The sequence below is a fragment of the Felis catus genome, chromosome D4, assembly GCF_018350175.1.
Source record: "Felis catus isolate Fca126 chromosome D4, F.catus_Fca126_mat1.0, whole genome shotgun sequence".
NCBI classification, from domain to species: domain Eukaryota; kingdom Metazoa; phylum Chordata; class Mammalia; order Carnivora; family Felidae; genus Felis; species Felis catus.
This window is the reverse complement of record NC_058380.1, coordinates 28,732,830-28,760,351: the sequence shown is the minus strand read 5'-3', so window position 1 is coordinate 28,760,351 and position 27,522 is coordinate 28,732,830. Positions and strand designations below refer to the sequence as shown.

Genomic DNA, 27,522 nt, shown 5'->3' with positions numbered 1-27,522 from the left:
CGCCGGTCGGCGTGGGCGGAGCCGCAATCTGAGCAGGGCGGAGGCCCGGGCGCGGAGGTGTTCCCGGGGGCGGGAGGCGGCAATCTGTGTCTATAGGCTCCCCTAGGACACACCGCCTGAACCTGGCCTTGGCCAGTTACGCTCCGAGTGGTGCCGACACGCTGCGCGGTTGCTCAGTCCTCTCACAGCGCCCAGCCGTACGCACCTGCTGCCTGCACCTGCTGCCCAGCCCGCCGCAGCCCGGCCTCAGCATGACGGACCGGGCGGCCTTCGACACGGATATCGTCACCCTGACCCGCTTCGTCATGGAAGAGGGCAGGAAGGCCCGCGGCACAGGCGAGATGACCCAGCTGCTCAACTCGCTCTGTACTGCGGTCAAAGCCATCTCCACTGCCGTGCGCAAAGCGGGCATTGCGCACCTGTGAGTCAGGCCTCTGGCCATCGGGCAGCAGCGTCCTGTCTGTTCCGCTGGGGATGTGTGGTCCCCTTCCTCCTAATGCCAGCCTGCCTGTCTGTCTGACAGTTGGGAGTCTGTCTCTCTCTTTCCCTTTTCCTGGTAGCCTCTTTTTCCCAAAGCCTGTCCAACTGCACTTATGCCCTGGCTCCCCTCCCTTGAGCTTGGGGGTGCCCCAAGGTGGGGGGGACCTGGCTCACAGTCCACAGCCGTCTCCATTCTGCAGCCCTCTCCTCTGGGCTGAGCAACCTGCCTTTGCACCCACTCTCCGCCTCTCCCTGGTGAAACTGGCTAGCCAGGCCGAGCACCTGGCCTGCCCACCATACCCAACCGGGCCTCCTACAGGAGAGTGCTGGCGCGGGTGCCTCCTTTCCCTTTGTCTTCTTTGACCTCCTTCACTTCCTCTGGAATTGGGGTCCCAAGCTCAGGTTTCTGATTTAGTAGTACCTCCCTGACCCTAAACAAGTCCCGTTAGGAAGAAAGGAAACCCAAGGTAGGCTGGGAGGAAGCCTGCATGCCCAGAGCTCCCAAGAGTAGCAATGATTGTGAGCAAAGGGCTGCTATAGGTCTGGGGTGTCTGAGAGTCTGCATTTCCAAGAAGCTCTGCAGTAGGTGGTGCAGATGCTGAGAATCTGCACATCATGTTGTGTGTGTAGCAGAGGAATCATGGGACATGGGATTCAAAGAGCGCCTTTTTATGAGGCTTTTGTAAGTAACACAGATACCCTTTGGTTTACTCTGGTGTGCACAGGTACTTTATATTTAGATTGGTCCTTGCCTTAGCTGAGATGTCCCTGGGTTTTCAGACTGCCCACACTGCTTCCTAATGTTTCCTACACTTAGGAATACTGTAAAAATGTGTATGATGCTCATAGCTGATCTGAAAAAATATAATGTGGATGACCTGGATTCCTTTTCTAGTGAGCTGTCTGGCTTTGGTCCCATACAGTGGGTTGGTGGAGCTAATTCTTAAAAAAAAAAGGGGTGTGTGTGTGTGTCGATTACATTTATTCAGATGATAAGCAGAGACGGGCCTTGCTGGGATTGGAACAAATATGTTAGGAAGGTGGTGGTTCCATTACTATTTCACCTACAGCGACTCTTAATATGTTTCTAAGGAGCCTTTGTTTTAGGAAATACTCAGTTAACATCTTCGTTCAGATTTAATTTACAAGTATAGGTGCCCTCACCACCTTTCTTGCCTTTGAGGACCAGGGAGCTTTGTGAAAAAGGGTGCTTGGCATTTCTTGTATTATTTAAAAAACATGTCAGTACCTTTCAAAATCCTCAAAAGACTCAGAAACCCAAGATGTGCTCTGATGTGTATCTTTCTCACCTTTAAAATAGCCTCAGCCTTAGAGGGACCTGGACAAAAGGGTGCTAGATAAGAGTGTATATTTAAAAAAATTTTTTTTAACGTTCATTTATCATTGAGACAGACACAGAGTATGAGCAGGGACACACAATCGGAAGCAGGCTCCAGGCTCTGAGCTGTCAGCACAGAGCCCGAGGCGGGGCTCGAACTCACAAACCGCGAGATCATGACCTGAGACAAAGTCGGACGCTTAACCGACTGAACCACCCAGGCGCCCCTAGAGTGTGTATTTTAGACCAGATAGTTGTAAATACCAGATTAAAAAAAATATTGCTGTTGTGGGGCGCCTGGGTGGCTCAGTCCGTTGAGCGTTCAACTCTTGATCTCAGTTCCGGTCTTGATCTCAGGGTTGTGAGTTCATGCCCCACATTGGGCTCTGCATCAGGTGTGAAACATACTTGAAAAAAATATATTGCTGTTATTACTATAAGCTACCTAATAAGTTGTACTCCTTGACAAAACTTCAAATCACTCAAAAGAACACAAGGGAAAAAGTGAAACCCATCTCATATCCATTTCTTGGGGTATCAACTATTAATAATTTACTGGTTATCTTCCCAGATACTTCTTTATACTCATATAATTTTATATATGGATATGTATTTACATATGTATATAGCCTATATATAATATAGCAAAGAAAATGGCATCACACTTAATATATTCTTCTGTAGTTTGCTCCCGTCATTTAACATATATAATGAAAAGCCTTCAATGTCAGGACATATAAATCCACCTCCTTCTTTTTACCTGTTGTGTAGTGTTTCATGAGCTATTTAGTGTATCATGGGCTATTTAACCCTTCCTCTATGGTAGGGCATTACACAGGTCTTTGTTTCAAGCAGTGTTGTACCTATGGAATAGGGGTTGATGCCTGGTTGTGTGGGTAGTTGACAGGGGAGGACCAGGAACTTGGACACTTCTGAACCCCTGTGGGAAAATAAGAACTTGGTTATCTCAGTATGACATGGTCAGTTGGGCAGGCAGCAGTAAGACAAGATCTCAAGCCAGGCCTCCAAATTACATTCATTATAGGCTTTGATGAAAAGGCCGTGCCTGCAAATAACTTGTTACTGCTGAAGACTTGCCCTTAGGAGGGCATGTACCCAGAGGAACAACATGATTGCAAATTTGCAGGAACCTCACAGAAGCCAGTTTATAGAGCTGTCATGTCTCACCAGGGACACATCAGTTTAAAAGTAGAGCCTGGAGTGCGATATCTCTCTTTCTCTCTCTCTCTCTCTCTCTCTCTGTCTGTCTCTCTCTCTTTCAACTGATAGTTGCTGTTGTAGCCAGCTTCATTGTAGTTGATAAGACATTCATAGAATCACAGAGTTTTGAAAGACTCAGAAGTCACCTAGTCTAGCCACTCTTTGTACAGATGGGGGCCCTGAGGGGGGGAGGGGTGGGAAGGGGAGGGCTGAAGGCTGAGGTGCATAGACCTGTTGCCCAGGCTGGGAGTCTTTATACCACGTGTCTCTGACTTTATTTTCCCCAAGTCAGTTAAAGCTCATCTGACTCTAAACCTTACCCATTAATTTTATTTTTGATGCAAATTAAGAATTGTACCTCAAGAAGCCATTGTGCTTCCAGAAAACCTGTTCTTGAAGGCTTATCTCTGTGCTTCTGCCTCCCCTCCATCCATTCTCTGGAGGGAAGGTAATGACATTCATACAAGGGGCAACCCACCTTCTGTTCTCCCAAGGAGAACAGTCAGCCTGTAAGTGGATCTGATGAATTTATGGTTCAAACTGAAGTGATTGCTCTTGTCTTTGTTTTCACTCCTTTGGGAGAAAGTGGTTCTCCAGTGGTTTAGGCTTTTGCTTAAGGCATATGAAGTTGATTTCCCTTTGTACGTGTTTCCAAATCATTGCCTGAAGAATTCGCTGGTTCTGTTTAATTCAACAGAACATTATTGAACACCCACAATGTGCAGAATTCTAGGAGAGATTGAGGGATGAGAACAACAGAGAGTTTATGCTGTAAGACAAGTATAGAATTAGTTACAAAACACAATAGAGTTCCTGAAAGATGCTTTCATAGAGATGCCAAAAATACAATGTGGATGGATGCAAAGGATTGTGGGGCACTGAGATGGGCATTGGCAGTGAGCAGAGAAAGATGATCCCAAGTCCTGATGGCTAGAGAGCATTTTGAGGTGAGCAGTTGTGTGAGGGAAGGTAAGGGGTGGTGGGAAGATATTTCTGGAGAATGTGCTCATTTAGTTTGACTAAAGCAAGGAGCACATGTGGTGGGGCATTTGTGGATGTTAAATTTGAGTGTGTTGGGAGCATCCAATGGCAGGGGTGAATATATTTTGCGGGTGTATGCAAAGGGGAGAGAGTGAGTACAAGTTGTTGAGTGGGTCAGTGGCATGATTAGCAATTAATCTGGGGAAGATATGGCTGGAAGTCTAGACTTGGAAGGCAGCTGAAATATTGGGAAAAGCCATTGAGGGTGGGGAGTGAGGAAAGCACTGAGCTGAGCTGGAGCCTTGGAGGGGAGTGGAGAGAGACCCCAGTGAATTCTTGAGTGTGGATTGGGTGAGAAAGGGCAGTGAGGTTCTCAAAGAGAAGGTTCTAGCAATTGAGAGTAGGGCCATGCCATCCAAAAACAAAGCAAAACAAAACCCCAAAACAGAATTCCAAAGCAGAAGCTGGTTTTAGAGGCTGGGGATGGATGAGAAGGTGATTCCAACATTTTGGAAACGTTAAACTTGTTATGTTGGAGCACTATCCAGTTGGAGGTGTTGTTCAGCCTGCTGTTGGATGGGCTGTGTGGGATTAGGGCAAGAAATCCTGCCTCAAGGTTTGGCCACTGGATTTTGGCACCTTTGCCCTGAGGCAGAGAGGAAGAGGGGAAGAAAATCAGGACTGGATTTAACAGAACATGCAGGAGTTCAGAGCATGTTTTGGGGAGCAGTGGAGTTGGGCTTGGAGTCCTGCTGTGCTATTCAATTTCTGTGAGGATTTGGGCAATTGATGGAATATCTCAGAGCCTCAGTTTTCCCACTTATAAGATGGAGACCACTGTTTTTCTTCAACCTCAGAACGTTGTGTAAGGATGAATTGAGTTCATTAAACAGGTACCAATATCGTCATTACTTTGTTAGGCTGAAGATTATTATTATTTTTGTTATAAACTGGTATGTCTTTCTATTTTGCCTTTCAATCCATAGTAGTTACCCATGTGCACTCATACATTCCCAGGCATGTATTTCAGGATGGAACGTTATATATTAGAGCAACGTTGCACCATCAGGTCGATTACAGGAAACCTCCTATACTGCTCATGTGGTATCCAGAAAAGTTGCTTTAAAAAAAATTTTTTTTAATGTTTATTTTTGAGAGAGAGAAAGAGCACAAGCAGGAGAGGAACAGAGAGAGAGGGACACAGACTTCAAAGCAGGCTCCAGGCTCTGAGCTGTCAGCACAGAGCCCGATGTGGGGCTTGAACCCACAAACTGTGAGATCATGACCTGAGCCAAAGTCGTACACTTAAGCGAGTGAGCCACCCAGGTGCCCCAATAGCACTTAAAAAAAAATTTTTTTTAATGTTTTTATTTTTGAGAGAAAGAGATACAGAGCACGAGTGGGGGAGGGGCAGAGAGAGGGAGACACAGAACCCAAAGCATGCTCCAGGCTCTGAGCTGGCAGCACAGAGCCTGATGCGGGCCTCGAACCTACAAACCCTGAGATCATGACCTGAGCCAAAGTTGGACGCTCAACCAACTGAGCTACCCAGGTGCCCCATAAAAGTTGCTTTTATATATGGGGTTCTCTTGGTTGTTTGATGGAAAAAAATAATAAGGAACTTCAGTTTTAATTTTGGAATTACAGATCTGTTAACATGTTTATTTTCAAATTTGCAGTGTTTATGATATTGAATTTTTCAAACTTTATCAGATTTATTTTATATTTCTTAAATTATCTTCTCCTTATTACCAGAGAGTGAACTGTAACTTCCTTTCCATACGAGAAGCACAGCCAGTCACAGGGAATCCTATTTGTCTGCTTTTGACTGGCAGGAACACAAGCGAAGGTTGGGGTTTGCGACTTTTGAACGCTGTTCTGGTTGGCATCTCTTCTTCAACGAATTTCTTTTTCTTTTTCTTTTTTTTGCTCCAAGCATTTGTGTCAAAGTTTTTTTTTTTTTTTAATGTTTATTTTTGAGGCGGGGGGGAGGGGCGGAGAGAGAAAGAGGGAGACACAGAATCCCAAGCAGGCTCCAGGCTCCAAGCTGTTAGCACAGAGCTTGATGTGGGGCTTGAACTCACAGACCCCAAGATCACGACCTGAGCCGAAGTCAGTTAACCGACTGAGCCACTCAGGCGCCCTTTCAACAAACTTCCGATGTGACCCTTGGATATCCCTGTGTGGGTGAACAGTTGGTCATTTACCTCAGAATCAATCAATAACAGGTCTTATTACATTCCACTGCAGTGATAAGGTGTAAATAGTAATCTGTCTTCCTTTCTCTTCAGGTGGGTGTTCTGAAAATGAGCTCTTTCATTTGGTTCTTTTGCTTGCTGTCTGCTGTCCTGTTGACGTCAGGAAGAAATGCTCTAGAGAGTTCTTCCCTGAGAGGGGTGTTGGCTCCAATCCTGGTCTCTCGGGCTGTGCTACAGAAATGTTGCTAAAGGCGGCTTTCCCCTGATCATCATAAATCACAAACTTTATGGCTGCGAAATGGCACATCCATTCTAGAAGTCATGTGCAAATTTGAAACACAATGCTAATATTTAATCCAAATGTCTAAGGCTTTTAAAATACTGGCCAAATTTAGCCTATCCTTTTAAGGAGTTCCCTATTATATGAATTAAAGCAATGTAGCTTTTTCAAATTTTTCAGGGAGGTTTACAGTGCAAGTGAAAGCAGATACTTTTCAAGTTGATTTTTGTTCCCCAACCTCCAAAAAGAGAACTCTTCTGTGTCTAGGCCTTTAAAAAGGAACAATTCACAAGGACTCAAACCCTGGCAGGATGCTTCCCACCCTTGAATTACTTAGACTGCAAGGCCAACAATTTGAATAAAAATGGAGTGCATTTGAAGGTATTTCAAATGCAATACTATCCCCATTAAGACTCTTCAAATGCAAACTTTTGAGCACTTTCTTTTGTTGCCAGTTACCTGTGACACAGTTCTGCACTGGCTGACTTCTCAAAAGTTGCCGGCAAAACTGGTTTAGAGGTCATGGTTGCCCCTCCCCCATCATCAACTAACATTTACTCAGTGGATGCCTGTGGGGCTTGCTTGAGAACATCATGGCTGCCGTTTGGCTGCTGTGAACCAGGTGCATTGGTGGATTAACCCTCGTCCTTACAAAATGTAGAAGCAGAAACAATCCATCAGGGAATTGAGGCACCTTGATAAATACTCAGAAGGAGAGACAGAATTTGGACCCAGGTGTCTCTGGTACAGTGTTCTTGCCAGGACCCACCTTGGTTCTTAGCGTGGGTGTATTATTTCCAAGGAAAATTAGGGATGAGAATGGAATGATACCAATTCTTGCTCACTCACCTATATATGCCAGGCTCTATTCTAAGCCTATATCAATTCATTGACCCTCGCTTCCCCCATATATTACCAAGTAGATGTACTTAATTTTCATTTTTACAGATGAACCAAAGGTTAGAAACCAAAGGTTAGAGATTTTAAGTGACTTTCCTTGGCTTGCTTAGCCTGTGACAGAGCCAGGACCTGAACTCCAGTAATCTAGAGTCCTAGCCTGTGTGATGAGGTTTTGGGGTGATGGTGGGGTTCGGAGCTGACGGTTAAGAAAGAATTCTCGAAGACATCTTTGGTGCAAAAAAGGTGATTTTATTAAAGCATGAGGACAGGACCTGTGGGCAGAAAGCTGCATTAAGGCTGTGAAGAGTGGCTTTTTATATACTTTGGGGCTGGGGGAGGTTATGTCAAAAGGGAAGTTTCCAAAGAGATTTTCATATGCTAAAGACTCACAGATTACTGGAGGCCTGGCTATTGTCAGGCCAAGGTTGTTTTTCCCTCTAGCAAAGTGTTAACATTGAGACCAGTAGGGAGTTCCTGGAGAAACTTTTACTCTGCCTGCCTCAAGTATGTGTCAATGGGCTGTAGGTTATACGGAAGATTCACTTTTATCTGCCATTTTCTTCCTTCCTTTGTTCCCCCACATCACTATGGAGGAGAGGGTGGTGTTGGGGTTCCAGGAAAGGGAGTCTATAGGTTTCTGGAGATTTAGGCTATTGATAAAATTGCCTTTTTCTTGTAATTGACTAAGAGATTTGTAAACTGATGGAGACTGACCAGTCCAGCCATCTGTTTTCTGTCCTTTCCTTTGTTGTTGGGCAGCCAGGATTGTCTGAGGAATGTCACACATATCCTGCCTGGGGAAGGCAGGGGTAATGCTACTTGGTGCTTGCCCCTCAGCTTGACTTATGCTCCCTCATCACGTGGAGTTAAAGCCCATGATGTGTTCCCTTTCCCTCTGTGATAACTTGCACTTAGGAAAAGCTTCGTTGGCAGATCAAATGACTAGCCTGGTCACAACTGATGACCCCATCTCTGCATGATCAGTGCCCAACTGAGTCCTCTGGGTGGGGTGGAGGGTGGAGCTCAGCCTAGAGGTTTACAGCTTGCTTAGGGCAACCCATTTTTTCACCTTTTGGCTTGATTCTCTTTCTCCACTGATCGTAAGGCATAGTTGGACTCTGGAAGGCTTTTTTTGACAGAGTTGTATTATGGTTTCCCCACAACCTTGCAGCCTCATCTGCTGCCTGATTCTGGCCCCAGGGAACTGCATATTGGGAACTGATGTAAGAAAGAGCCTGGTGGTGTGTGAAAGGGTAGTTGGTTCCGTGCCCTCCTGTTCACAACAGCTGGCACGAAAGTTGCTTCTACACCAGGCTAGGCTTCTGGCCTCTGCTGGGCTCTTCTGGAATCTGTCTAGAATTCTGGTTTGGGGAACACAGTTGATTCACTTTCCAAGCCCTAGTTAAAGTGGCCGGGCAGAGGCATGGGCAACCTCACTAGAAGCCAAGGCCCACATCTGCTGTCCATCCCAAAGGCGGGTGACGCTGCTCTCTCCTTGTGGCCATCGGAATACACAGTGAAGGCTCTTTGTCATCTATCCTTTGGGGCCTTTGAGGAATGATGACTGATTAGAAGGCAGACATTTCTTGTTTCAAGAGGGTTTCTGAAAACTTGGGAGAAAATAAGCTCCATGTGTTGTTCAGCTAATTAGTTCCTTGAGGGTATTTCTGAGGACGTTTCTCCTCTGTCAGAGTTGCAGGAGCCCTGCATGCTTCTGGCTTTTCATTGGGCTGTGGAAATGTGTTCCCTCAGGGACATCTTGCAGCTCTTCTGAGGGCCCCTCATGTGGTGTGTTGGGGAGAAGCCCGACTGAGCATTTGTCCTGCCTGGCTTATCATCCCTGAGCGGAATAATGCAGGGGACAAACACGAGTCAGGGTAACTTTGTGTGCTAAGACAAAACGCAAAGAACACCCAGTGATAGGATATGAACTTGGTTGTAATTACTATGAACGCGGCAGTCTGGGAACTCATTCTCCTGAACCCTGATTCTACCTCAGAATCACTTTCTTATGCCTTTATAAAAGACTTTCTTAAACACCAGGCGTCACCAGGGGAAACGCTGCCACAAGATGACCTAAGAAAGTTGTAAAGTACCTGAATTTTGAGTTTGAGGGGCCTAGAACATTATATCTCCATATATTTTGTTTTCATGTTTCACAAGCAACTGGAGGGTAGTTGGGAAAGGGTCCTTCTCGTTAGAACAGAGGAGGGACCCTCAATGGCGTAAAGAGGAGAAAGGGAAAGGTAACCACCCAACCTTGCAGGGAGTTGGAGCCAGAGAGGTGGCCAGTTACCTGCACTAGTTTGGCAGGGAACATGGCCATTTCAGTGCCAGGTGTAGCACGTGTCCCCAGAGTGTTATATGGCGTACTTGACACCCATTACAGAGAGGTGGTGTCACCCGCTGTGACCCAGAACAGGAGCTTAACACTCGGGGCAGCAGTGAGGAACCAGGCTGGTGGTCTTGACCATTCCAGAGCACTTACTGTTTCTTGTTTGTCTCACTCACTTGAATATAAGCTCTATGAGGGCAGTGGTCTCATCTGTCTTGCTCCACACTGTACCCCCAGCACTCAGAACATCTCCTGGGGGCATGATAAATATTGTGAAATGAATGGACACTCACACGAGCCTCTAGGAAGCCTTGGAGTCTGACTCTTCTTCCCCCATACTGCTGGACGAGGTACCTGAGCAGGTGGGACATAGGCCGAAGTGTGAAATAGGCCTTTCCCATGCCTACCTCAGGTGCCTCGTCCCTCTGCCCCAGGCTTCCAGGCCTCTGTGGAGCTGTCCCCATAGGCCTGCCCCTCTGGAGACTGTGCCAGTGGCTTTCCCTGGCATTCTAAGGCGTGGAATGACCTTGAAAGTCCATTGCTCCTATACTCATTCCTTCAGGCTCAGGTTTCTGCTCTCCTGGGTGTATACCATTCATTCATGCAGCAAGTGTTTATTGAGGGCCTACTATGTGCTGGAAGCCGGGACACAATGGAGGAAAACATACCCCTGTCGTCCTCCTCACAGGAGTGAAGGATAAACCATCCATGCTAACATGATGGGGGATGAAGCCTGGGGGCTCTCCGAAACCCCCGCTTCCCCTCCCTCAGCAGGTGCAGATCCCTAATGAGGGCTCCCTTGAGAGAGCAACCAAGATAACTAACATTTTTTCTTACTACTACATGCCAAAGGCTGTGCTAAGCCCTTTGCGTGCCTCATCTCATGGAATCCTCTAGCACCGCACAAGGTATCACTGCCCTCAGTGGGCTCATGCACCAAAGGAGGCACAGAGAGGAAAGCGACTTGCAGAGGTGAGGTGTGAGCTGGGTCTCTGTTAGAGAGCTCAGGTTCCTTTCCACAGCCTGTTTGCCTGCCTGAATTCATAGTGACTTTAGAAGGAGCAGCAGTGAGGGCCAGTGGGGCTAGGGAGGGAGGTGTATTTGGGTTGGTGGCCCTGCCAAGCCCCTGTCGTTCCACCCAGAATCTGGCTGCCTTCTTTCTCCACCAGCATCGGCCTCACCGTTGAGGTGAGAGAAAGATTATGTGGGGAGAGGACCCAACGCCCGGACCATGGGCTACCGCTGTGGGTCTGACAGATCCTTCGGTCTTTGACTCATGAACGAGGAGCAACACAGTGAGAAGGGTGGCAGTGGGCAGAGGGCTGGTGGGATGAGACACCATCCCCAGGTGGGCAGGTGAATGACATTGAGGCGGCACTAATGGTGGGCTTGCTGGGAAGCCGGAGTCACCTTCTGGAGACGGTCAGGCCAGGTCAGGCCAGGCCAGGCGTTTTGGGTGGCACGGTTCCCAGTGTTGGCTCAGGTTTGTCCGTCTAGCCAGAGACACGTGAGTTCTGTTTAGAGAAAACGCATTTGCAGGAGTTGAAGCAGGGGCTCCTGGGACCACCGGTTCCCAGGCAAGTGTTCCTGGCAGCCTCAGCGAGGGCTGCCACTGTGCCCCTTGTCACCCACTCTCAGCTGTTTGGCGGTGTCTTCAACGCTCCTACTTGCCCTCCCCACACGCAATCTCTTCTCTTGGACTGTGCATTTTCTCCAAAACGTTTCCCTCTTCTCAGTGTTCCTGCTCAACACCGGGCTAGAACAACCTGCTTCTTACTTCATTCTAGCAAACTAGGCTGCATTTTGCACAAGCCACTCCGCTTCTGGAATTCTACAATTACTGACTTACAGGTACCTTGAAAATAAAGTAGAAACTCCAGATTTTCCACTTCCTGCAGCTTCTCACCTCTGCTCTGCTTCTCTGGTTCAGACAAGCCTGTTGCTGTCTGGGTGTGAGCTTCCTTCTCTACAAAATGAGGTGATGCGACCAGTCAATATTTTCTTTCAGGAGCTTTACAGCTCTAAAATCATAGCATCCCTTGTCTTTGCTCATATCTAAGGCTCCCTGCCCCTCCCCACCCCCAGAAGTTTCCCTTGCCTGCTGTACCTCTCAGCAGATTCATTCTGCATTAAACCTGTGCTTCCGGGAGGTAAAGATTGGTTTTGGGGGGAAGTGAGAAAGATCAGTCTTTTTAATATATAAAGCACAGATATACACTATATTTGTAGTATTCAAATTAAAATTTCATGGAGGAGTGTGATTAGGAAAAAAAGCTAAAAAGCCTTCTTAGGGGCCATTAAAAAACGGTTGAGAAACATGGATGTAACCACAAATGTGTGCTGGGAAACTTGATAGGTACTGGACAGATGAATAATCCAGGGAGATGACCGTTCTTGTTTTTGTTTTTTTTTTCTCCCAAACCATGTGTCTTCCCTCCTGTCTTCTAAATCCTACTAATACCCGTTTCCAATGGGTTTATAGGTGCATTAGCATATTCTGGTGGTCATGGCTTATATTTTTGTGGCTTTTCTTTCCTCTAGCTATGGAATTGCTGGCTCTACCAACGTGACAGGTGACCAAGTGAAGAAGCTGGATGTCCTCTCCAATGACCTGGTTATTAACATGTTAAAGTCATCCTTTGCCACCTGTGTTCTTGTGTCAGAAGAAGATAAGCATGCCATTATAGTAGAGCCCGAAAAAAGGGTGGGTCTGCATTTCTACTGTTGAGGGGTTCAATGTAACCATTTTCTTCCTGGCTTTATAAATGGCTCCACTTGTTCAGCCAAGGTGGATTCCTAGGAATCATCCTATCTTCTTCTCAAACCATCAGTCGTCATTCACAGACTGCACCTCACTTCTGTATCTGAAATTTACTGTCTACACCATAGTTCATGCCAATACCACCCCACCACTGAACTCATACATTGGAGAGACTCTTATGTACTCCTACTCATCCCCAACCCTAAATTTTTGTTGTCATGTTCAAGGCTCTTCAAAGTCTGGCTTCTGTTAACTACCTCTTTTGCTTCATCTCCACCCACCAAATAGCCAACCTTCACATTCACCTTTCTTGCCAATTTAAACTGCTCAGGTCGCCTGGGTGGCTCAGTCAGTTAAGTGTCCGACTCTTGATTTCAGCTTAGGTCATGATCTCACAGTTCGTGGGATCAAGCCCCGTGTGGGGCTCCATGCTGACAGCATGGGGCCTGCTTGGGATTCTCTCTCTGCCCTTCTCCCACTTGTGCACTCTGTCTCAAAATAAATACACTTAAAAAAAATTGCTTTCAATTCCTATCGCTGATTTATGCATTATAATCTATTTGGATCCCATTGATTTGATTGCTTCTTGAAGGCATTGATGGGTTATATTCTTTTATGTAGGGGCTCAACAATAAATTGTTGTTGAAGAAGTGAATGAAAGAGTATAGCCAGTTTTTGAAGAACAGCAATCATGATTTGAAAAAAACCTTTTGAGATGTGATGTGCACTTATATGGGCTTTCTGCCTTTCCCTGTTTGAGATGAACTGGCGACAGGAAGAAGTAGCATTAGAAAAAAGCAATTGGAGGATTAATTTAAAGAGGTTGGCTGCTACCCAGTTTTGACCTTTATAAGAGGGGTGGGAAGCCATATCGGATTAACTTGTTTTACATCATTCCTAAAATACCACTTCATGTCAGATTCAAAGTTCATGTTTTTCTCTGCTGGGCTTCTCAAGGTACTTGGCAGTTTTAGGCATGTGGATTGAATTTTGTGTTTAATATCCTCTATCAGTTACCTCAAACTTCCCTGACTGTAACATGCCTTGATAATAGGCATGTTTCTGTTTTCCAGATGACAGCTTCCTCTGCATCAGCCAGGGTGATTTGTTAAGAGCAATAGGTCAGGGAATCAGAGAAACCTCTTAATTTGATGCAGAACATTTAAAAACCACATCTTAAAGTGGTGGATTTGGAGATGGAAAATCCCCAGTGGTGTACTGGTAAACTCTCTCCCTCCCTCTCTCTCTCTCTTTTTAAAAAAAAAAATTTTTTTTAACATTTATTTATTATTGAGAGACAGAGTGTGAACAGGGGAGGGGCAGAGAGAGAGGGAGACACAGAATCAGAAGCAGGCTCCAGGCTCTGAGCTGTCAGCACAGAGCCTGATGCAGGGCTTGAACTCATAAACCGCAAGATCATGACCTGAGCCGAAGTTGGACGCTTAACTGACGGAGCCACCCAGGCGCCCCTCTCTCTCTTAAAAAAAAAAAAAAAAATCTCTGATGTGTAGCATATGCCAATTTCAACTGTGTCAATACTCCCATAGTTAATTTCAAGCTACCAACATGACATCACTGAAAGCACAGTTGGGAAGAGATGTGCACCATTAGCTCTTGGGCACCCATAGGGACCAGCTCCAGCACACCGCTGAAAATCCAGTTCAAAGAGTGACATTTTGATAGTCCAACTACCACAGAGAGTTATGCCCTTTGGGAATCACAGTAGGGATATTGCTGAGAGCTCTGTGCGCTATAACCTCAAGTATCATTATTTATCTGCACGAGAAGATTTTTTTACAGATCTTAATTCTGTCTTTGCTTCACCTAAGGAATTGTTACGTTTTTCCCCCTTATGAATAAAGAAAAATAAGTGACTAACCTTGTTTCTTTTTTTCCTCTGGCTGCCAGGAAACTCAAACCAAAATCATGATCCATCTGTATCAACAGTGTAGGAATTTTTGACTTATTTATCTGTATTTCATCATTTTCATCTAGACCTGTTATTCTGTGTTTTTTTTGCCAATGATCTTTTGGGATATACTTTGTTGTTGTTTTCATTCTGTATGCCACCTTATCCCTTCCATGACAGAGGATAAATGACTCACATTTCTTGAACTTTCCCCTAGAGTCCCTTGTTTTATCCCCTTAGTGTATTCTTGTTGTTTTGCTATAATTTTAAAAGTAAAGTTGTATTTCCTTTTTCTCTGCTCAGGGTAAATATGTGGTCTGTTTTGATCCCCTCGATGGATCTTCCAATATTGACTGCCTTGTTTCCATTGGAACAATTTTTGGCATCTACAAAAAGGTAACATGTAATATGTCAAGCCCCTTGGTTGAGATAAAAAGAAAAGTTAAGGTTGAGCACCCAGTACTATTTCTCTATGGGTGAAGCTGTCAGAATGTATATCATGAAACTGGGAGGCTTGAAATGGGTTTGTATCTCAAGTTCCCACTTTTCCAGCATTAACGTCTTGATGATGATCCATTAAGTCATTTAAAAGAAAATATAGGAAAACATGGGTGGGTGGGAAGAGAAAGCTATTTCTCTTTTTTAGCTATATCTTGCTTTCTTTTATGAGGGAAAATAGAATAAAAATAAGGATCAATATAGATTTGTCACAGTGATCATACTATGTGAACTGAGAATTATATATACAACAATAAAGTAATAGTTATGTCAAAATTGTCCTTTAAAGACCCTGAATCAGGAGTCTTCAAACCATGACTCCCTGGGGCCAAATCTAGCTCATTGCCTGATTTGTATGGCCTGTGAGAAGAAAATGCCCCTTTGCATTTTTATTTTATTTAAAAAAATTTTTTAAGTTTATTTATTTATTTTGAGAGAGACAGAGATAGCACGAGTGGGGGAGGGGCAGCGAGAGAGGGAAAGAGAATCACAAGCAGGCTCTGCACTGCCAGCACAGAGCCCCACGTGGGGCTCGAACCCACAAAGCTGTGAGATCATGACCTGAGCTGAAACCAAGAACCAGACCCTTAACAGACTGAGCCACCCAGGCACCCTAGCCCCTTTTGCATTTTTAAATGGCTGAAAAAAAAAATCTAAACATTTTGTGACCCATGACATTCATATAAAATTTAGTTTTCACTGTCCATAAATAAAGTTTTAATGGTGTATGGTCAACTTGTTTGCTCACATATTGCCCTTGGCTGATTTTGAGCTGCACCAGCAGGGTAAAGTAGTTGTGATGGCGATTGTGATGGTGAAGCCTAGAATGTTTACCCTCTGTCCCTCTGTGGAGGGTTTGCTGCACACTGGTACAGCATGGGGCCCCAGACTTCTGGCCTGGGTCTCTCGCTTATGTGAACTGGGTGGGTAACTCTACCTCCAGAGCCTCTCTTTCCTTCTTTTTTGGTGTGTGTGTGTGTGTGTGTGTGTGTCTGTGTGTGTAATAACTAAAGTACACAGACTGGTAAAAAATAGAATGGGTCCCCATTGCCCATCATAAACATTATGAAATCTAAAGTATGTCATCTTGACTTCTGCCCCTCTTGTTTATTTTAGAAATAAAACCTCTATAAAGCCTGAGCCCATTCCTTCATCTCAGTGGATGAGGCAGCTTCATTCAGCTGACCTCTGAGTTTCCTCCCAGCTTTCCTGTTCGGGAGACAGAGGGAGGCCACAGCTTGAGAGGCAGGACCACAGTTTGCACCTTATTTCTCAGAGTGATTTGTCTGGTGTTGCACATAATCTCCTTTTGAACACATGGAAAGTAGGACCACCGTGGGATGGTTTTCTTTCATCATTGGTGTGGATTTTGGTTTTCTGTCTTGGCTGAGAGGCAGATCCACATCAAAATCAGTTTGGGTAATAGAGGATTCTAATGCTCATAACAAAAAGGCAAAGGCAACAACTCAGTTATTTTCCAAGTCATACCATGAAACATACATTCCTATTATAGACATGGAGGGAGGTAATTTTTACCTATCAAGTATCGAATCCACAGTAGAGCAAGAGAGGTTTCTAGCAAAATTCTTCCTATGATGGTAGACTCCTTCCTGGTTAATGACTTCACCAAAACTAAAGGAGTGTTGATGTTTGCCAGCCACAGTCTCTATCTCAAAACCCTAAATAAAGACTCTTTTAAGGAAAGAAAAAATCCCTAGAAAACTGAGAGCCAGAAAACTAGCTATCAACCAAAAAAAAAAAAAAAAATATATATATATATATATATATATATATATATATATATATATATATATATATATCAAAGCAGCTTGCAACAGCAGCTTGAATGATGAATGCTAAAACTCAACAACAGGTCTCCATGCTCTTAATAAACCTGAAGTGGCTCTCTTAAAAGCCAAAAAAAAAAAAAAAAAAAAAAAAAAAAGAAAAGAAAAAAAGAAGAGTGTGACACCTGCCTTTATGTCATTTCAATTTTCAAACATCTTATTGATTCTTTGAAACCATTTGAGGGCTTGGGGTGGGAGGTAAACATCCATGTGTCTGATGCTTCAAGTGACACATTTACTGCTGTCAATGTGAGCTGTCAGCCCAGAGCCTGATGGGGGGCTCGAACTCACCAACTGTAAGATCATGACCTGAGCTGAAGTCAGACATTTAACCAACTGAGCCACCCAGGTGCCCTTCATTTGGCCTTTTAAAGCATCAGAAAATAAGGTTGTTTTTGTTTTACATGTTTGGAAATGGCTTTCCTGCCCTGCCCTGTCCTCCTTTCCTTAAAAAAAAAAATGTTTTTAAGCTAAACCTGTTTCATATGAGATGGTTTTGGAAATATCCAGTCCCCACAACTAAATGTAGTTTCACAAGTGCTCGGGCAGTTTCAGAATCCAATTCAAGTCCTTTAACTGAGCACAGGGAGACTTATTAACTAATAGCCATAGGGAATGCAGCTTCCTAACACTGACACTTACCAGTTCTATAGGACCTTGGGCAAAGTAACTAACTCTCTGTGCCTCTTGTTTCCTTATCTGTAAAGGGGAGGTCCTGAAACTTAAAAATAATGCCCCAAAAATAGTATCTGGCACAAAAAAAGTGTTTGATAAATGTTAGCTATTAATATTACTTGGTTTGTATGTGAACATTCAATGGAAAGTATCAGAACTCAAACTAAAGAACGGAATGAAAAAAGGGAGGGAGTGAGGGAAGGAAGGAAAGTAGAAGAAAATTATTGGTTCTCATAAGTAGAAAGCCCAGTGGATAGATTTGCTTCAGGTGCAGCTGCATTCAAGGACTCAGACCATGCAACCAGGAGACGCGTCCTCTCCATCTCTACTGCGCTCCTCCTCTCTGGTGGCAAAACAGCGCCTAGCAAATCCAGGCTCACACCCATCCCTCTCAATTAAGTCGAGCAGAAGATGGAAGCCTCTTTTCCAACAATTGCAATAAGAATGTCATCTCATTGGGTCTGATTGGCTTGGCTTTGATCACCTGGCCATCCCTCAACCAATCACTATGGCTTGAGGCATGCGATGATTTTGTTGGCCAGGCCAGGGTCATGTGGCCCCCCTGAGAGCTGAGGGCCTGGGAGTATGTTAAGGAGATTAACAGTGAGTGCAGTTATCAGAAGGATTGTGGTTGCTGACCAGGCAAAACTTACCCATGTTCACTAGTGATTATAAACCCCTTGAGGGCAGGGGCTTTGTTTTATCTATTTTTTGTAGGCTAGGTTGTCTAGTGTAATAGTAAATGAACAATATTGGCTGAGTTATGGGGGACTCTCAAATGCCTGTGAGCCCTTCCAAGGAGTGTTTGGCTGCCCCTCTGAGGGAAGACCAGATAAGTGACAAGATAGCATAGCTCCACTCTTGCCTGATATTCTCTTCCACTGCCTTAAGTCTCCAGACTCCATGATGTCTTCCTCATGAAGTGGTGTGGAGTAAAACAAACCCATACCTGCAGCAGGTGGGGGCCTGGGATAGGTAGTGAAAGGTAGGGTCTAGAGACTTTCTCTAGTTTTGCCTAGGGCTCATCGGTGGGTCCATGAGCATCTGCATGGGAATGTGATGGGTCCCTTGGAACAAAGGCCTTCACTGCTGGGGTTTGAAGGAGGGAACCCATGCATTAGAAAGATCAGGCTAGGAAAGAATTCCTCCTAATCCATGATTCCATGGCATTATTTTCTCTGAGTGTGTGGATCATCGACAACGTGACCATTTCTTATTCTATGGAAGTCAGAGGGTAAGTTTTTCAGGTGGCGACATTTCAGGAAAAGCTGTTTATTCTTGCACTGTTGGCACAGGCAGGCACAGATGGTTCCGGGTGAGATGGATCTTTGAGGGACTTTTCTTACTGGAGAACTGATTATTTCAAGACTTTAGTGGCTCCCAGTCAACTCATTCGTTTACATATTGCTGTTACCTGATTTCTCACTGCATTGGCAGGGTTAAGTAGTTGTGATAGAGGAAAATTGGAGGACTGAGTCCTCCCCTATGTCACTGGCTTTGAAGAAAGCTGGTTCTTTTATTCAGGTTGGACACTGGCAAAATTTGGAGTTTGGGAAAACAACTCAAAATCTTGATAGCGTGATTGGTCTGTGTTTAGATGCAATGCACTGCTCTATGAACACAAACCAAACTAAATCAAATAACATGACCCAATCCAGCCAAAAAACCAACAAACCGCCTTAGTGAAAACCATTTATTAGACACAGGAGTGGGAATGAGGGGAAAAAGGAGAAAAAATGGCTTTTGGACTCTTCCTTTTTTATAAACTACAGTGCAAGAGTCATGTATGGTGCACAGTAAAATGCAGATTCCCCCTTAGAAAGTCTGGCTTAGTAAGCTTAGGCTGCACCCCCCAGAATACACATTTTTAATAGGCATACTGAGTGATTCTGATGCAGATGGCCTCTGGGCCACAGTGTCAAAAGTTACAGGGAAAAATTATCAGGGATGTTTTTGCTGGGATGACTTCCATCTCCGGCATTGTGATACAGATGTGTGTACTTATTTTCAGCTACTGGAATCTCTGATTGGGGAAGGAATAAATGAAATTGGCAGAAATTGCTCATTTTTTATTCTGTTTGAATCCAAGTAGAGAGTATTTGAGCTGAATGATTTGTTTGGGGCTGTTTTGAGGACTGAAGAAGCCAATCAGGTGTTAATAAAGAAGATCCCCTTAAGGCGTCCCCTTCCTTAGTATCAAACTATGGTCACATGACCCGGTGGGCTATGTTTTTAATGAAAAATGAAAAGATTAGGGTGCATGTAATGTTCTAAGTGTGAGTATTGCTTTATTAAATTTGTGTAGTTGTGTGTGCATGTGCACGTGTGTTGGTACTGGCTTGTGGTGTGAGTGTATTTTTTTACTGTGGGATGTGGTCAACAAAATGGAAAGCAACTGCCCTATCCTGGAATGACTCTGGAGAGATCTTCTAAATTCCCGTATTTCTGAGAATTGCTTGGGTGTATGAGGCAATAGGCCACACTGCCCACTAAGGCACGCGCAGCAACTGGCCAAAGCCCACAAAATTGATTTCCTCACCAGACTAACAGTCCTGCAGCCCAGCCTTAATATGTTTAAATGAAGATGGAGTAGGCAGGTGAAAGACATTGATGCCTGTAATAAGATTAAATTAGTGGGAGCTGGCAAGGAGGCATGCTCTTTTTCGAAAGTGATAATGGAGAAATGAGGGAATATCAAATTAGTAAAATTGGAGGAGGCCCCTGACTGGAAAGAAGGATCCAGATGCAGGAAATCTGCAGTATGGGGGGAAGGCTGCTGTGGTAATGTAATCAGGATATTACTGATGTGTGGAGGAAGGCCCTTCTAGGAAGATGCCCTGTTGTATTAGGAGAGTACCTTGATAATGCATCTTGCTAATGATTGAACTGGAAAAAGGAAACATAAAACAAAACAAAAACATGTTGTGTTTTCTTTCTTATTCCAGAGTTCAGCTGATGAGCCTTCTGAGAAGGACGCTTTGCAGCCAGGCAGGAAACTGGTGGCTGCCGGCTATGCCCTGTATGGCAGTGCCACCATGTTGGTCCTGGCCATGGCGAATGGCGTCAACTGCTTCATGCTGGACCCGGTGAGAGACACTGTGTGAAGTTAGGTGCTTGGCTGGTGACTGCAAATGTCTGTTATTTGTGTGGGAGGGTGAAGGGGGGGGGTATGTAGAGGTGGGAAATGAGGCCCACAGTGGGGCAGAGACGATGGAGTAGGGAAAGAGAGAGTGAGGGAGATGGAGGGGCACTGTGTATATCGTGAGAAGCCTACTGAGGTGAGAAATAATATTTGTCCAGAGCATAAGTGCGGGACTTTGTTCCAAGATTAATTCTTTAGAACAGACATTACCAAATGGGTTCAAATGTCCACCAAGTCCAGGCAGGCCACGTAAATGAATGCAGTGTGCTGGGGAAGGAAGACTGGGGCAATGGTGGGGAATGGGGAAAGCTAGCTGGAGAGGTCTAGCAATTGTTACTATTTGGGAATAGGGGCCCAGTCTTGCCAAGGCTTCCAATGTTTCAAGAAACACTGGATTTAAAAAATGTATGTGCTAGCCAACTAAAACACATTTATGGACCAGATAGGGCCTGTAGATGGTCTGTTTGCCACTCAGTATCTCTGTTAACTAGCTTGTTTTGCAGAGGTGAATGGGTGTCCCAATGCAGTGGCTTACGTTTCTTCAAAAATAGCTACCTAATTCATTTGATGTTGTGCTCATGCATGCACACCTTCTGTGAACCCTTGCAGTTTTGATAAGGCTTTGAAAAACTCAAGGAAGAGAACTTAAAGAAGGCAATGAAGATAATTCCTCCTGCCACCTTATAGAGAAAAGCTACCTTACAAAGAGGAGTCCAGGGTGCCGTGAAAATATTAACAGTTTTAATTTGTTGGTAATTCCTTCTACATGCTGTTAATTGGAATTATCTCTTTATTCAGGTAGATGACAGTTTCAACAAAGCAGATGAATTGGGGAAAGAAATCTCTCTAAATATCTGGCCCACTTAAAACCTGTTGAATGTAGAATTCAGTAGGTCGGCACGTTCATTGTGCATTCGATACAGTGCCCCAAAGGGAAAAGAACTGGGCTTATAAATACCTTTTAGTTTTCGACGAGTCCTCCTATGACAGTAACGAAACTTCATCTACTTGGTGCTTTTTGTTGACGCACTGAACACAAGGTATAGATGCCTGGCTGGCACCTGGCGGGAGACAGTTTGTTCCTGGTGAGGCCCTGGACTCTGTGCGTGGCAGATGGTATAAATGAGAACGTAGGCTGCCTTGGCCCCCTACAATCTTGCACAACTGGACTTTGCCTCCTTGGAAGAACCGGTGCTTAATAGATAAACAAGGCTAAGGGAACAATACCAGATTAAGCCTCCAAATGAGGTGACCTCAGGGGAAAATAGTGGCAGAACCAGAGCAAAGTTCACCCGGAGCCCAGCGGGCAGTTTCTGGAATCACTGATGTTTGCAGATTTACTGTTTTGCCAGAGATGTACTGCTTCCCCCAGACATTCTTCTGGTGACTTCTCTGTTACCTTTGAGTTGGTGGACGTGTAGAAAAAATGAAATCTTTTCTTGTTTCCAGATCGTAGACCGGTGTCTCTGGGAGTAAGTTTCTGTGTATTTGATAGTCTTTTGCCATCCTGAGACCTAATGGCCCCTCGGTGTCTGGAAGAATGGTGCATGCCTGCTGTAATGGTCCCCTGCTGGGGACACCATCTCATTAACCCACTGCTCTCTGGTGCCTGCGGGGCGAACCTCGGACCCCCTTAGTGCTTTCTTTTCATTTTGGCTGATGGTTTCTGCTAAAAATACTGAGACAGCTCTCTCTGCGTTTCCAGCAGGCTTTAACTTTCAGAAGGCTTTTTAGTCTCTTGTCTGCACTTGCAAGAGACTTTGCTCCTTCATGTCTCGCATGCTCTGGCCAGGTACCAGGGCAGGGCATCTGGAAGCATGGCTTCATGAGCTCTCGGCACCTGTTGTGTGATGGATTTATTTTCAAGACTTTTTTTCTTTCTTTTTTAAAATGCTTTTAAAAAAATGTTTATTTATTTTGAGAGAGAGAGAGAGAGAGAGAGAGAGGGAGGGAGGGGGAAGGGCAGAGAGAGAGGGGGAAAGAATCCTAAATAGGCTCTATGCTCTCCATGCAGAGCCCAACTCGGGGCTCAATCCCATGAACATGAGATCCTGACCTGAGTTGAGATCAAGAGCCAGTCACTCACTGACTGAGTCACTCAGGCGCCCCTCAAGAATTCTTTTCTAAATATAGTTATTTATTTATTTAGTTTTCTGATTATAAAAGAATGTTTCTACATAACTGTGGTCAGAATTTTTGGGAAAAAAAAAGCATAAAAGGAAAAAAGAAGAATCACTCACAATGAAGCCTTCCAATGACCACTGTTAATTCCAGTCTCTTTTTCTCCTTTTCCTCATCCTTCCTGTTCTCCTTCCATTCTGCCTTCCCTCCCTCCTTCTATTCCTCTCTTTCTAGGTCAGACACACTCCCTGTCTGCAGGAAACACTCTCTGCTGGGGGGGAGGTAAACGGCTGGAGACAGGTGTATTGATACCTCCTTTCTTCCCTCTCACCTCCATGGAACAGCCCCCTCCCCACAGGACAGGTCTTCAAGCGCCCTCTTCTCAGGACATGTAGGAGCCCCAAACAACCCTCAGTCCAGAGCAGTAGGAGTTAGGTGACACTTTCCTTCCAGATTGCCATCTCCTCTAAAGTACCTCAGCCCTAAAGGCATCAACTCAGCACTGGGACTTGGTGGCAGGACTGAGTTCTGAGAAACACTTTGCAGACCCCATCTCCTCACTGACCTCCCCTCTGGTAACCATCAGTTTGTTCTTTGTAGTTAAGAGTTTGGTTCTTGGTTTGTCTTTCTCTCTCTCTTCTTTTTTCCTTTGCTCATTTGTTTTGTTTCTTAAATTCCACATATGAGTGGACACACAATTCTCAATCTCCCTCAGGTTTTGCTGCTGTTTTACCTACTTCTGCCCTCCCTGTTTTTGTATGGTTTCTCTCTTGTTTTACTGAAACCATTTGAAAGCAAACCCCAAAATTTCGATCTCCTAACAACATCTGCGGCAGCCTCTTCTCTTCTTTCCGTTTTGCCCACTGACTCTTCCCTTGTCCTGTTCGCCATTACTGAAGTGGCAGGCTGGGGACATAGTGTCCCAGCTCCAGGAGAAGCATCCTGTGCCCCCCAGCCTCAGGACCCCCAGCCCAGCTCAGTCCAGCTCAGCCCAGCCCAGCCCAGCCCAGCCCAGCCCTCACACAGGCCCCTGGAGGAGGCAGCTCATCACCTCTCCCTCTCCTTCCTGTTTCCAGGCCATTGGAGAGTTCATTTTGGTGGACAGGGACGTGAAAATCAAAAAGAAAGGAAATATCTTCAGCCTCAATGAGGGCTATGCCAAGGAATTCGACCCTGCTGTCACTGAGTATGTCCAGAGGAAGAAGTTCCCCCCGGTAAGTGAGGGCTCTGGGCAAGGGCCCGTGAGTTATGCACAGATCTGTTGGTTCATGATTTAGCCTGGAGGCTAAAGGTGGCAGGGATCACAGGGCCTTGGATTCCACTGTGCACTGACCCCATGATGAAATTCCCACCTAGTCCTGGGCACTGGAACCCCTGCCTTCAGAAGTCAAAGTCTGAGGGTCCGTGTCAGCCTTTGCTACTTTCTCTTGGCAGAAGAAAATTAGGATAATAAAGTCGCCGGATGAATGAGTTCGTTCATGGCAGTGAAACATGTCACTTCTGTAGTCCCTGATCTCAGATGGCACAGAATGTGGTTCTCATACCCAGGTGGCCACCTTGTGGTGTCCGATGGATTTCTATCCACCATCTCACGATTAAGAGTGTCCATCTTGGCATCTTTCTGAAGAGGTTACAAATTACCAAATACAAAGAGAAGGAATGGCTGTTTATAGAGCTGGTTCTATGCAGGAATATCCAGTTTTGTCATACTCCTACTTAAATGCCACTGAGGAGGAAGCCCAGATACTGTTTGGCATTCAGGGCCTCAGAGCTGGCTCAGGGCTCTCTTTCCAGCTTTACTATCTCTCTTTCCACCTTACCCTGGATTCCCCACCCACCCCTGAAGTCTGCACACACGCACTGCACCAGGGTCCTCCCCAGGTCCCTGGTGGACAGCATTTGCATTTGCCTTCTCTGTGTTGCCATACTTTGCTTGGGCGGTTCCCTTCCCCCCTTGCCCAGCTCCTTAGCTTGGCAAAATCCTTCTCAGCCTGCAATGTCCCGGTAAAACGTATGATTTTGTGATGGCCGTCCCAACCCCATAACCAGAATCAACCCATCCCCGGTTGGGGCTTCTGCAGGTAATTTGACCTATTGTGAGATGTGTAAGAATGGGGCTATTTGTTTTTGCTCCTTGGGAACAGGATATTCATCACATTGCCTATCACAGCCCCAAATATGCGCCTCATAGGTGTTCATTAAATGACTGTTGAATCAGATGAGCATAGAGGACACAGAACTCATTTTCTTTGCGGCAACCCTAATTGTTGTTAATCTTAACCTTGCAGGACAACACAGCGCCCTATGGCGCCAGGTACGTGGGCTCCATGGTGGCTGATGTCCACCGCACCCTGGTCTATGGAGGGATCTTTCTGTACCCAGCTAACAAGAAGAGCCCCAGTGGAAAGGTAAACAAATCCCCTGAAAGGTGATTGAGAGGCACTGGAGTTCCTTTGCAGCCCAGGGAATTTGACTTCGGAAGAAAGAAAGATGACAGTAGCTATTATATTGCCATTGTGCTCCGCAGTAGGATGCTGAGGATATGTGTGGCATCTTCTTTCCTAGATTAAAGGTTGTCCTCATTAAAGCCAGGTGATATCAGCTCAAAATGGTCTCTTGAGAGCCCTTCCATTGCTAAAGATAAGTAATAGTGTTATGGTGAGGATGGGTGCTTCCAGTGGGTGCGTGGTTTGGACTGGGAAAAATGAATGCCATTCATAATGTGAAATGAAACAGTTCAGCTTCATTGCCAAGGCAGAAAAATCAAATATGTATCCAAGTAAAGGTTTCCTTTGATTGCTTTCAAGAGGCATAAAATAGAAATAACTAATGAGCTGACATTGGCTGCTTGGAAAATGAAACCTTCCTAGGGAAAGAAAGACTCTCTGGGGAAACCTAGAGCTTTCAGGGAAGCCGTTACCACTGACTGCACTGGTCTAATGCCTGCAGAGTCCTGAAGCCATGGGGTGAGCTGTGCTTGCTTAACACTGGCTGAGGGATGCCCCGCTTTTCTTCTACAAAGTGACAGTGTGTTTCCTTCCCAAGTATTGTCCCTTTGTTTTCCCTGATAGACAGACTGTCTTTTTTTTTTTTTTAATGCAAAAGAAGGAATGGGAACACTAATCCCCTTAAGATAGTTAGAAGTGTATATGTTCCAGATATGTTCAGATCTCTGTTTACAGCTGGTGGTGTCCAGTTTGCTGAAGGCATTCTTATTTGCTTAAAACAGCACCCTTGCCACAGCCACGTCAGGCATCTCAGCCTGTGTGATTAGCCTGCTCCATAGCACTTTTCTTTAATGCCTCAAAAAATTGTTTCTGAACACAGATATTGAGGTGCCTCCTTTTTTCCCCCCTCAATTTTGCAACTCTGGCCATGACACCTGTATGGAAATAGAGTCAGGAAACACCTGCAAAAAGCTGTCTGCTCAATAGGCAGACTGCATGAAAATGAACACAATAAAAAAGTTAATATTTAAAAGTAAATGCCAAGATGTATAACATACTAAATCCCAACCCTGAAGCCTTTGGAGAATTGTAAAAGGAACGTGCACAGCGTTGCAAACAATATCATACTGTTTGGAGGAGCCAGTCTGCTTTCCAGATGTCTGCAGCCAGACACTACCATGGATGTTTAATGCTTTTAGAATAGGCAAAGCTCCATCCAAAACACACACCGAGTCACTCATTAGGTCCAGTTTCCGTGCTATAAAGAGAAGGGAACCATCAGTTCTGCCAAAATGTCATTCAGTCCTGAGTCCAGGTGGTCTGTCTCCCATTTGCATCAGGCCATCTATTGCTGGCTCTGGCTCTGGCTTGATGAATGGCTTAATTTAACCAAATGGTTAAGTTAACCATTTGGTCTTAGAGGCAGCCTTGGGGGTGGGGGCTATTACAACCTCATAGAAGGAAAGGGAGAGTTACATGTTACCTTGGAAACTCCCACTAGCTCTGTATTAGTTTGGTATAGAACGAATCCCTTTTCTATGTAATATTTTCTGGTGTGAGGGCGGTGCTCTTGGCTCTTTTTTTCAGTTGAGACTGCTATACGAATGTAACCCAATGGCCTACATCATGGAGAAGGCTGGAGGATTGGCTACCACTGGCAAGGAAGCTGTACTGGACATTGTTCCCACTGAGATCCACCAGAGGGCGCCAATCATCTTGGGGTCGCCTGAAGACGTGAAGGAGTTCCTGGAGATCTATAAGAAGCACGCTGCCAAATGAAGAAGTGGCCTTGCCCACACCAGAAAGAAGTGCCATTTACCTGGACCATTTATCCCACACGGTGCTACGCCTTTCTGACTGCGCATCATACATTCCTAAACAGCAGAAATAAAAAGCGTGCATATTTTCACTGTCAAATGCTGTGTAGTGCTTGGTGCTGCCTTACTATCTCAGTAATGCTATGGGTGGCATGTTTTGAGTGGATAGGAGAGAAATAAACATCTTCTTTCTATTTCTAAAAAAAGAGTCGTCCTTGCTTTGTGTCAAACAATAGTAGTAGTGATAATTATAACAATAACAGTGAATGCATAGAAATTAGATAGCTGATTTAATCTTCACAACGACCTTACCAACTAGGCACCATCCATAAATGACCCATTTCACAGGTGATGGAATGAACAGAGAGGTGAAGTAATTTGCCCAAGGTCTCCAACCGATGCACGGCAGCGCTGGGATACAAACCCAGGTACTCTGGCCACTGAACTTAGAGTTAATGTGTCCCTTGTTCTTTGTGTTGCCCGTTCAGGTCTGAGTGCGCAGAACTAACCTGAGCAGAGAGAGCTGTTTATGCCTTCCTGGGAACTGGACAGGTGAAAAGTTAGGGGGCCA

At 45.1% G+C, this 27,522-nt stretch overlaps 1 protein-coding gene across 1 annotated transcript; it reads left to right on the top strand.

Moving 5' to 3' along the window:
* The first annotated feature begins 76 nt into the window (after positions 1–76).
* FBP1 (fructose-bisphosphatase 1) lies at positions 77–27,157 on the top strand. The gene is made up of 7 exons (XM_003995458.6): positions 77–421; positions 12,276–12,438; positions 14,708–14,800; positions 20,370–20,510; positions 23,764–23,901; positions 24,976–25,095; positions 26,722–27,157. The coding sequence occupies exons 1-7, from the start codon at positions 252–254 to the stop codon at positions 26,911–26,913; spliced, it is 1,017 nt and encodes a 338-aa protein (XP_003995507.1). The 5' UTR covers positions 77–251; the 3' UTR covers positions 26,914–27,157.
* Positions 27,158–27,522: the final 365 nt, after the last annotated feature.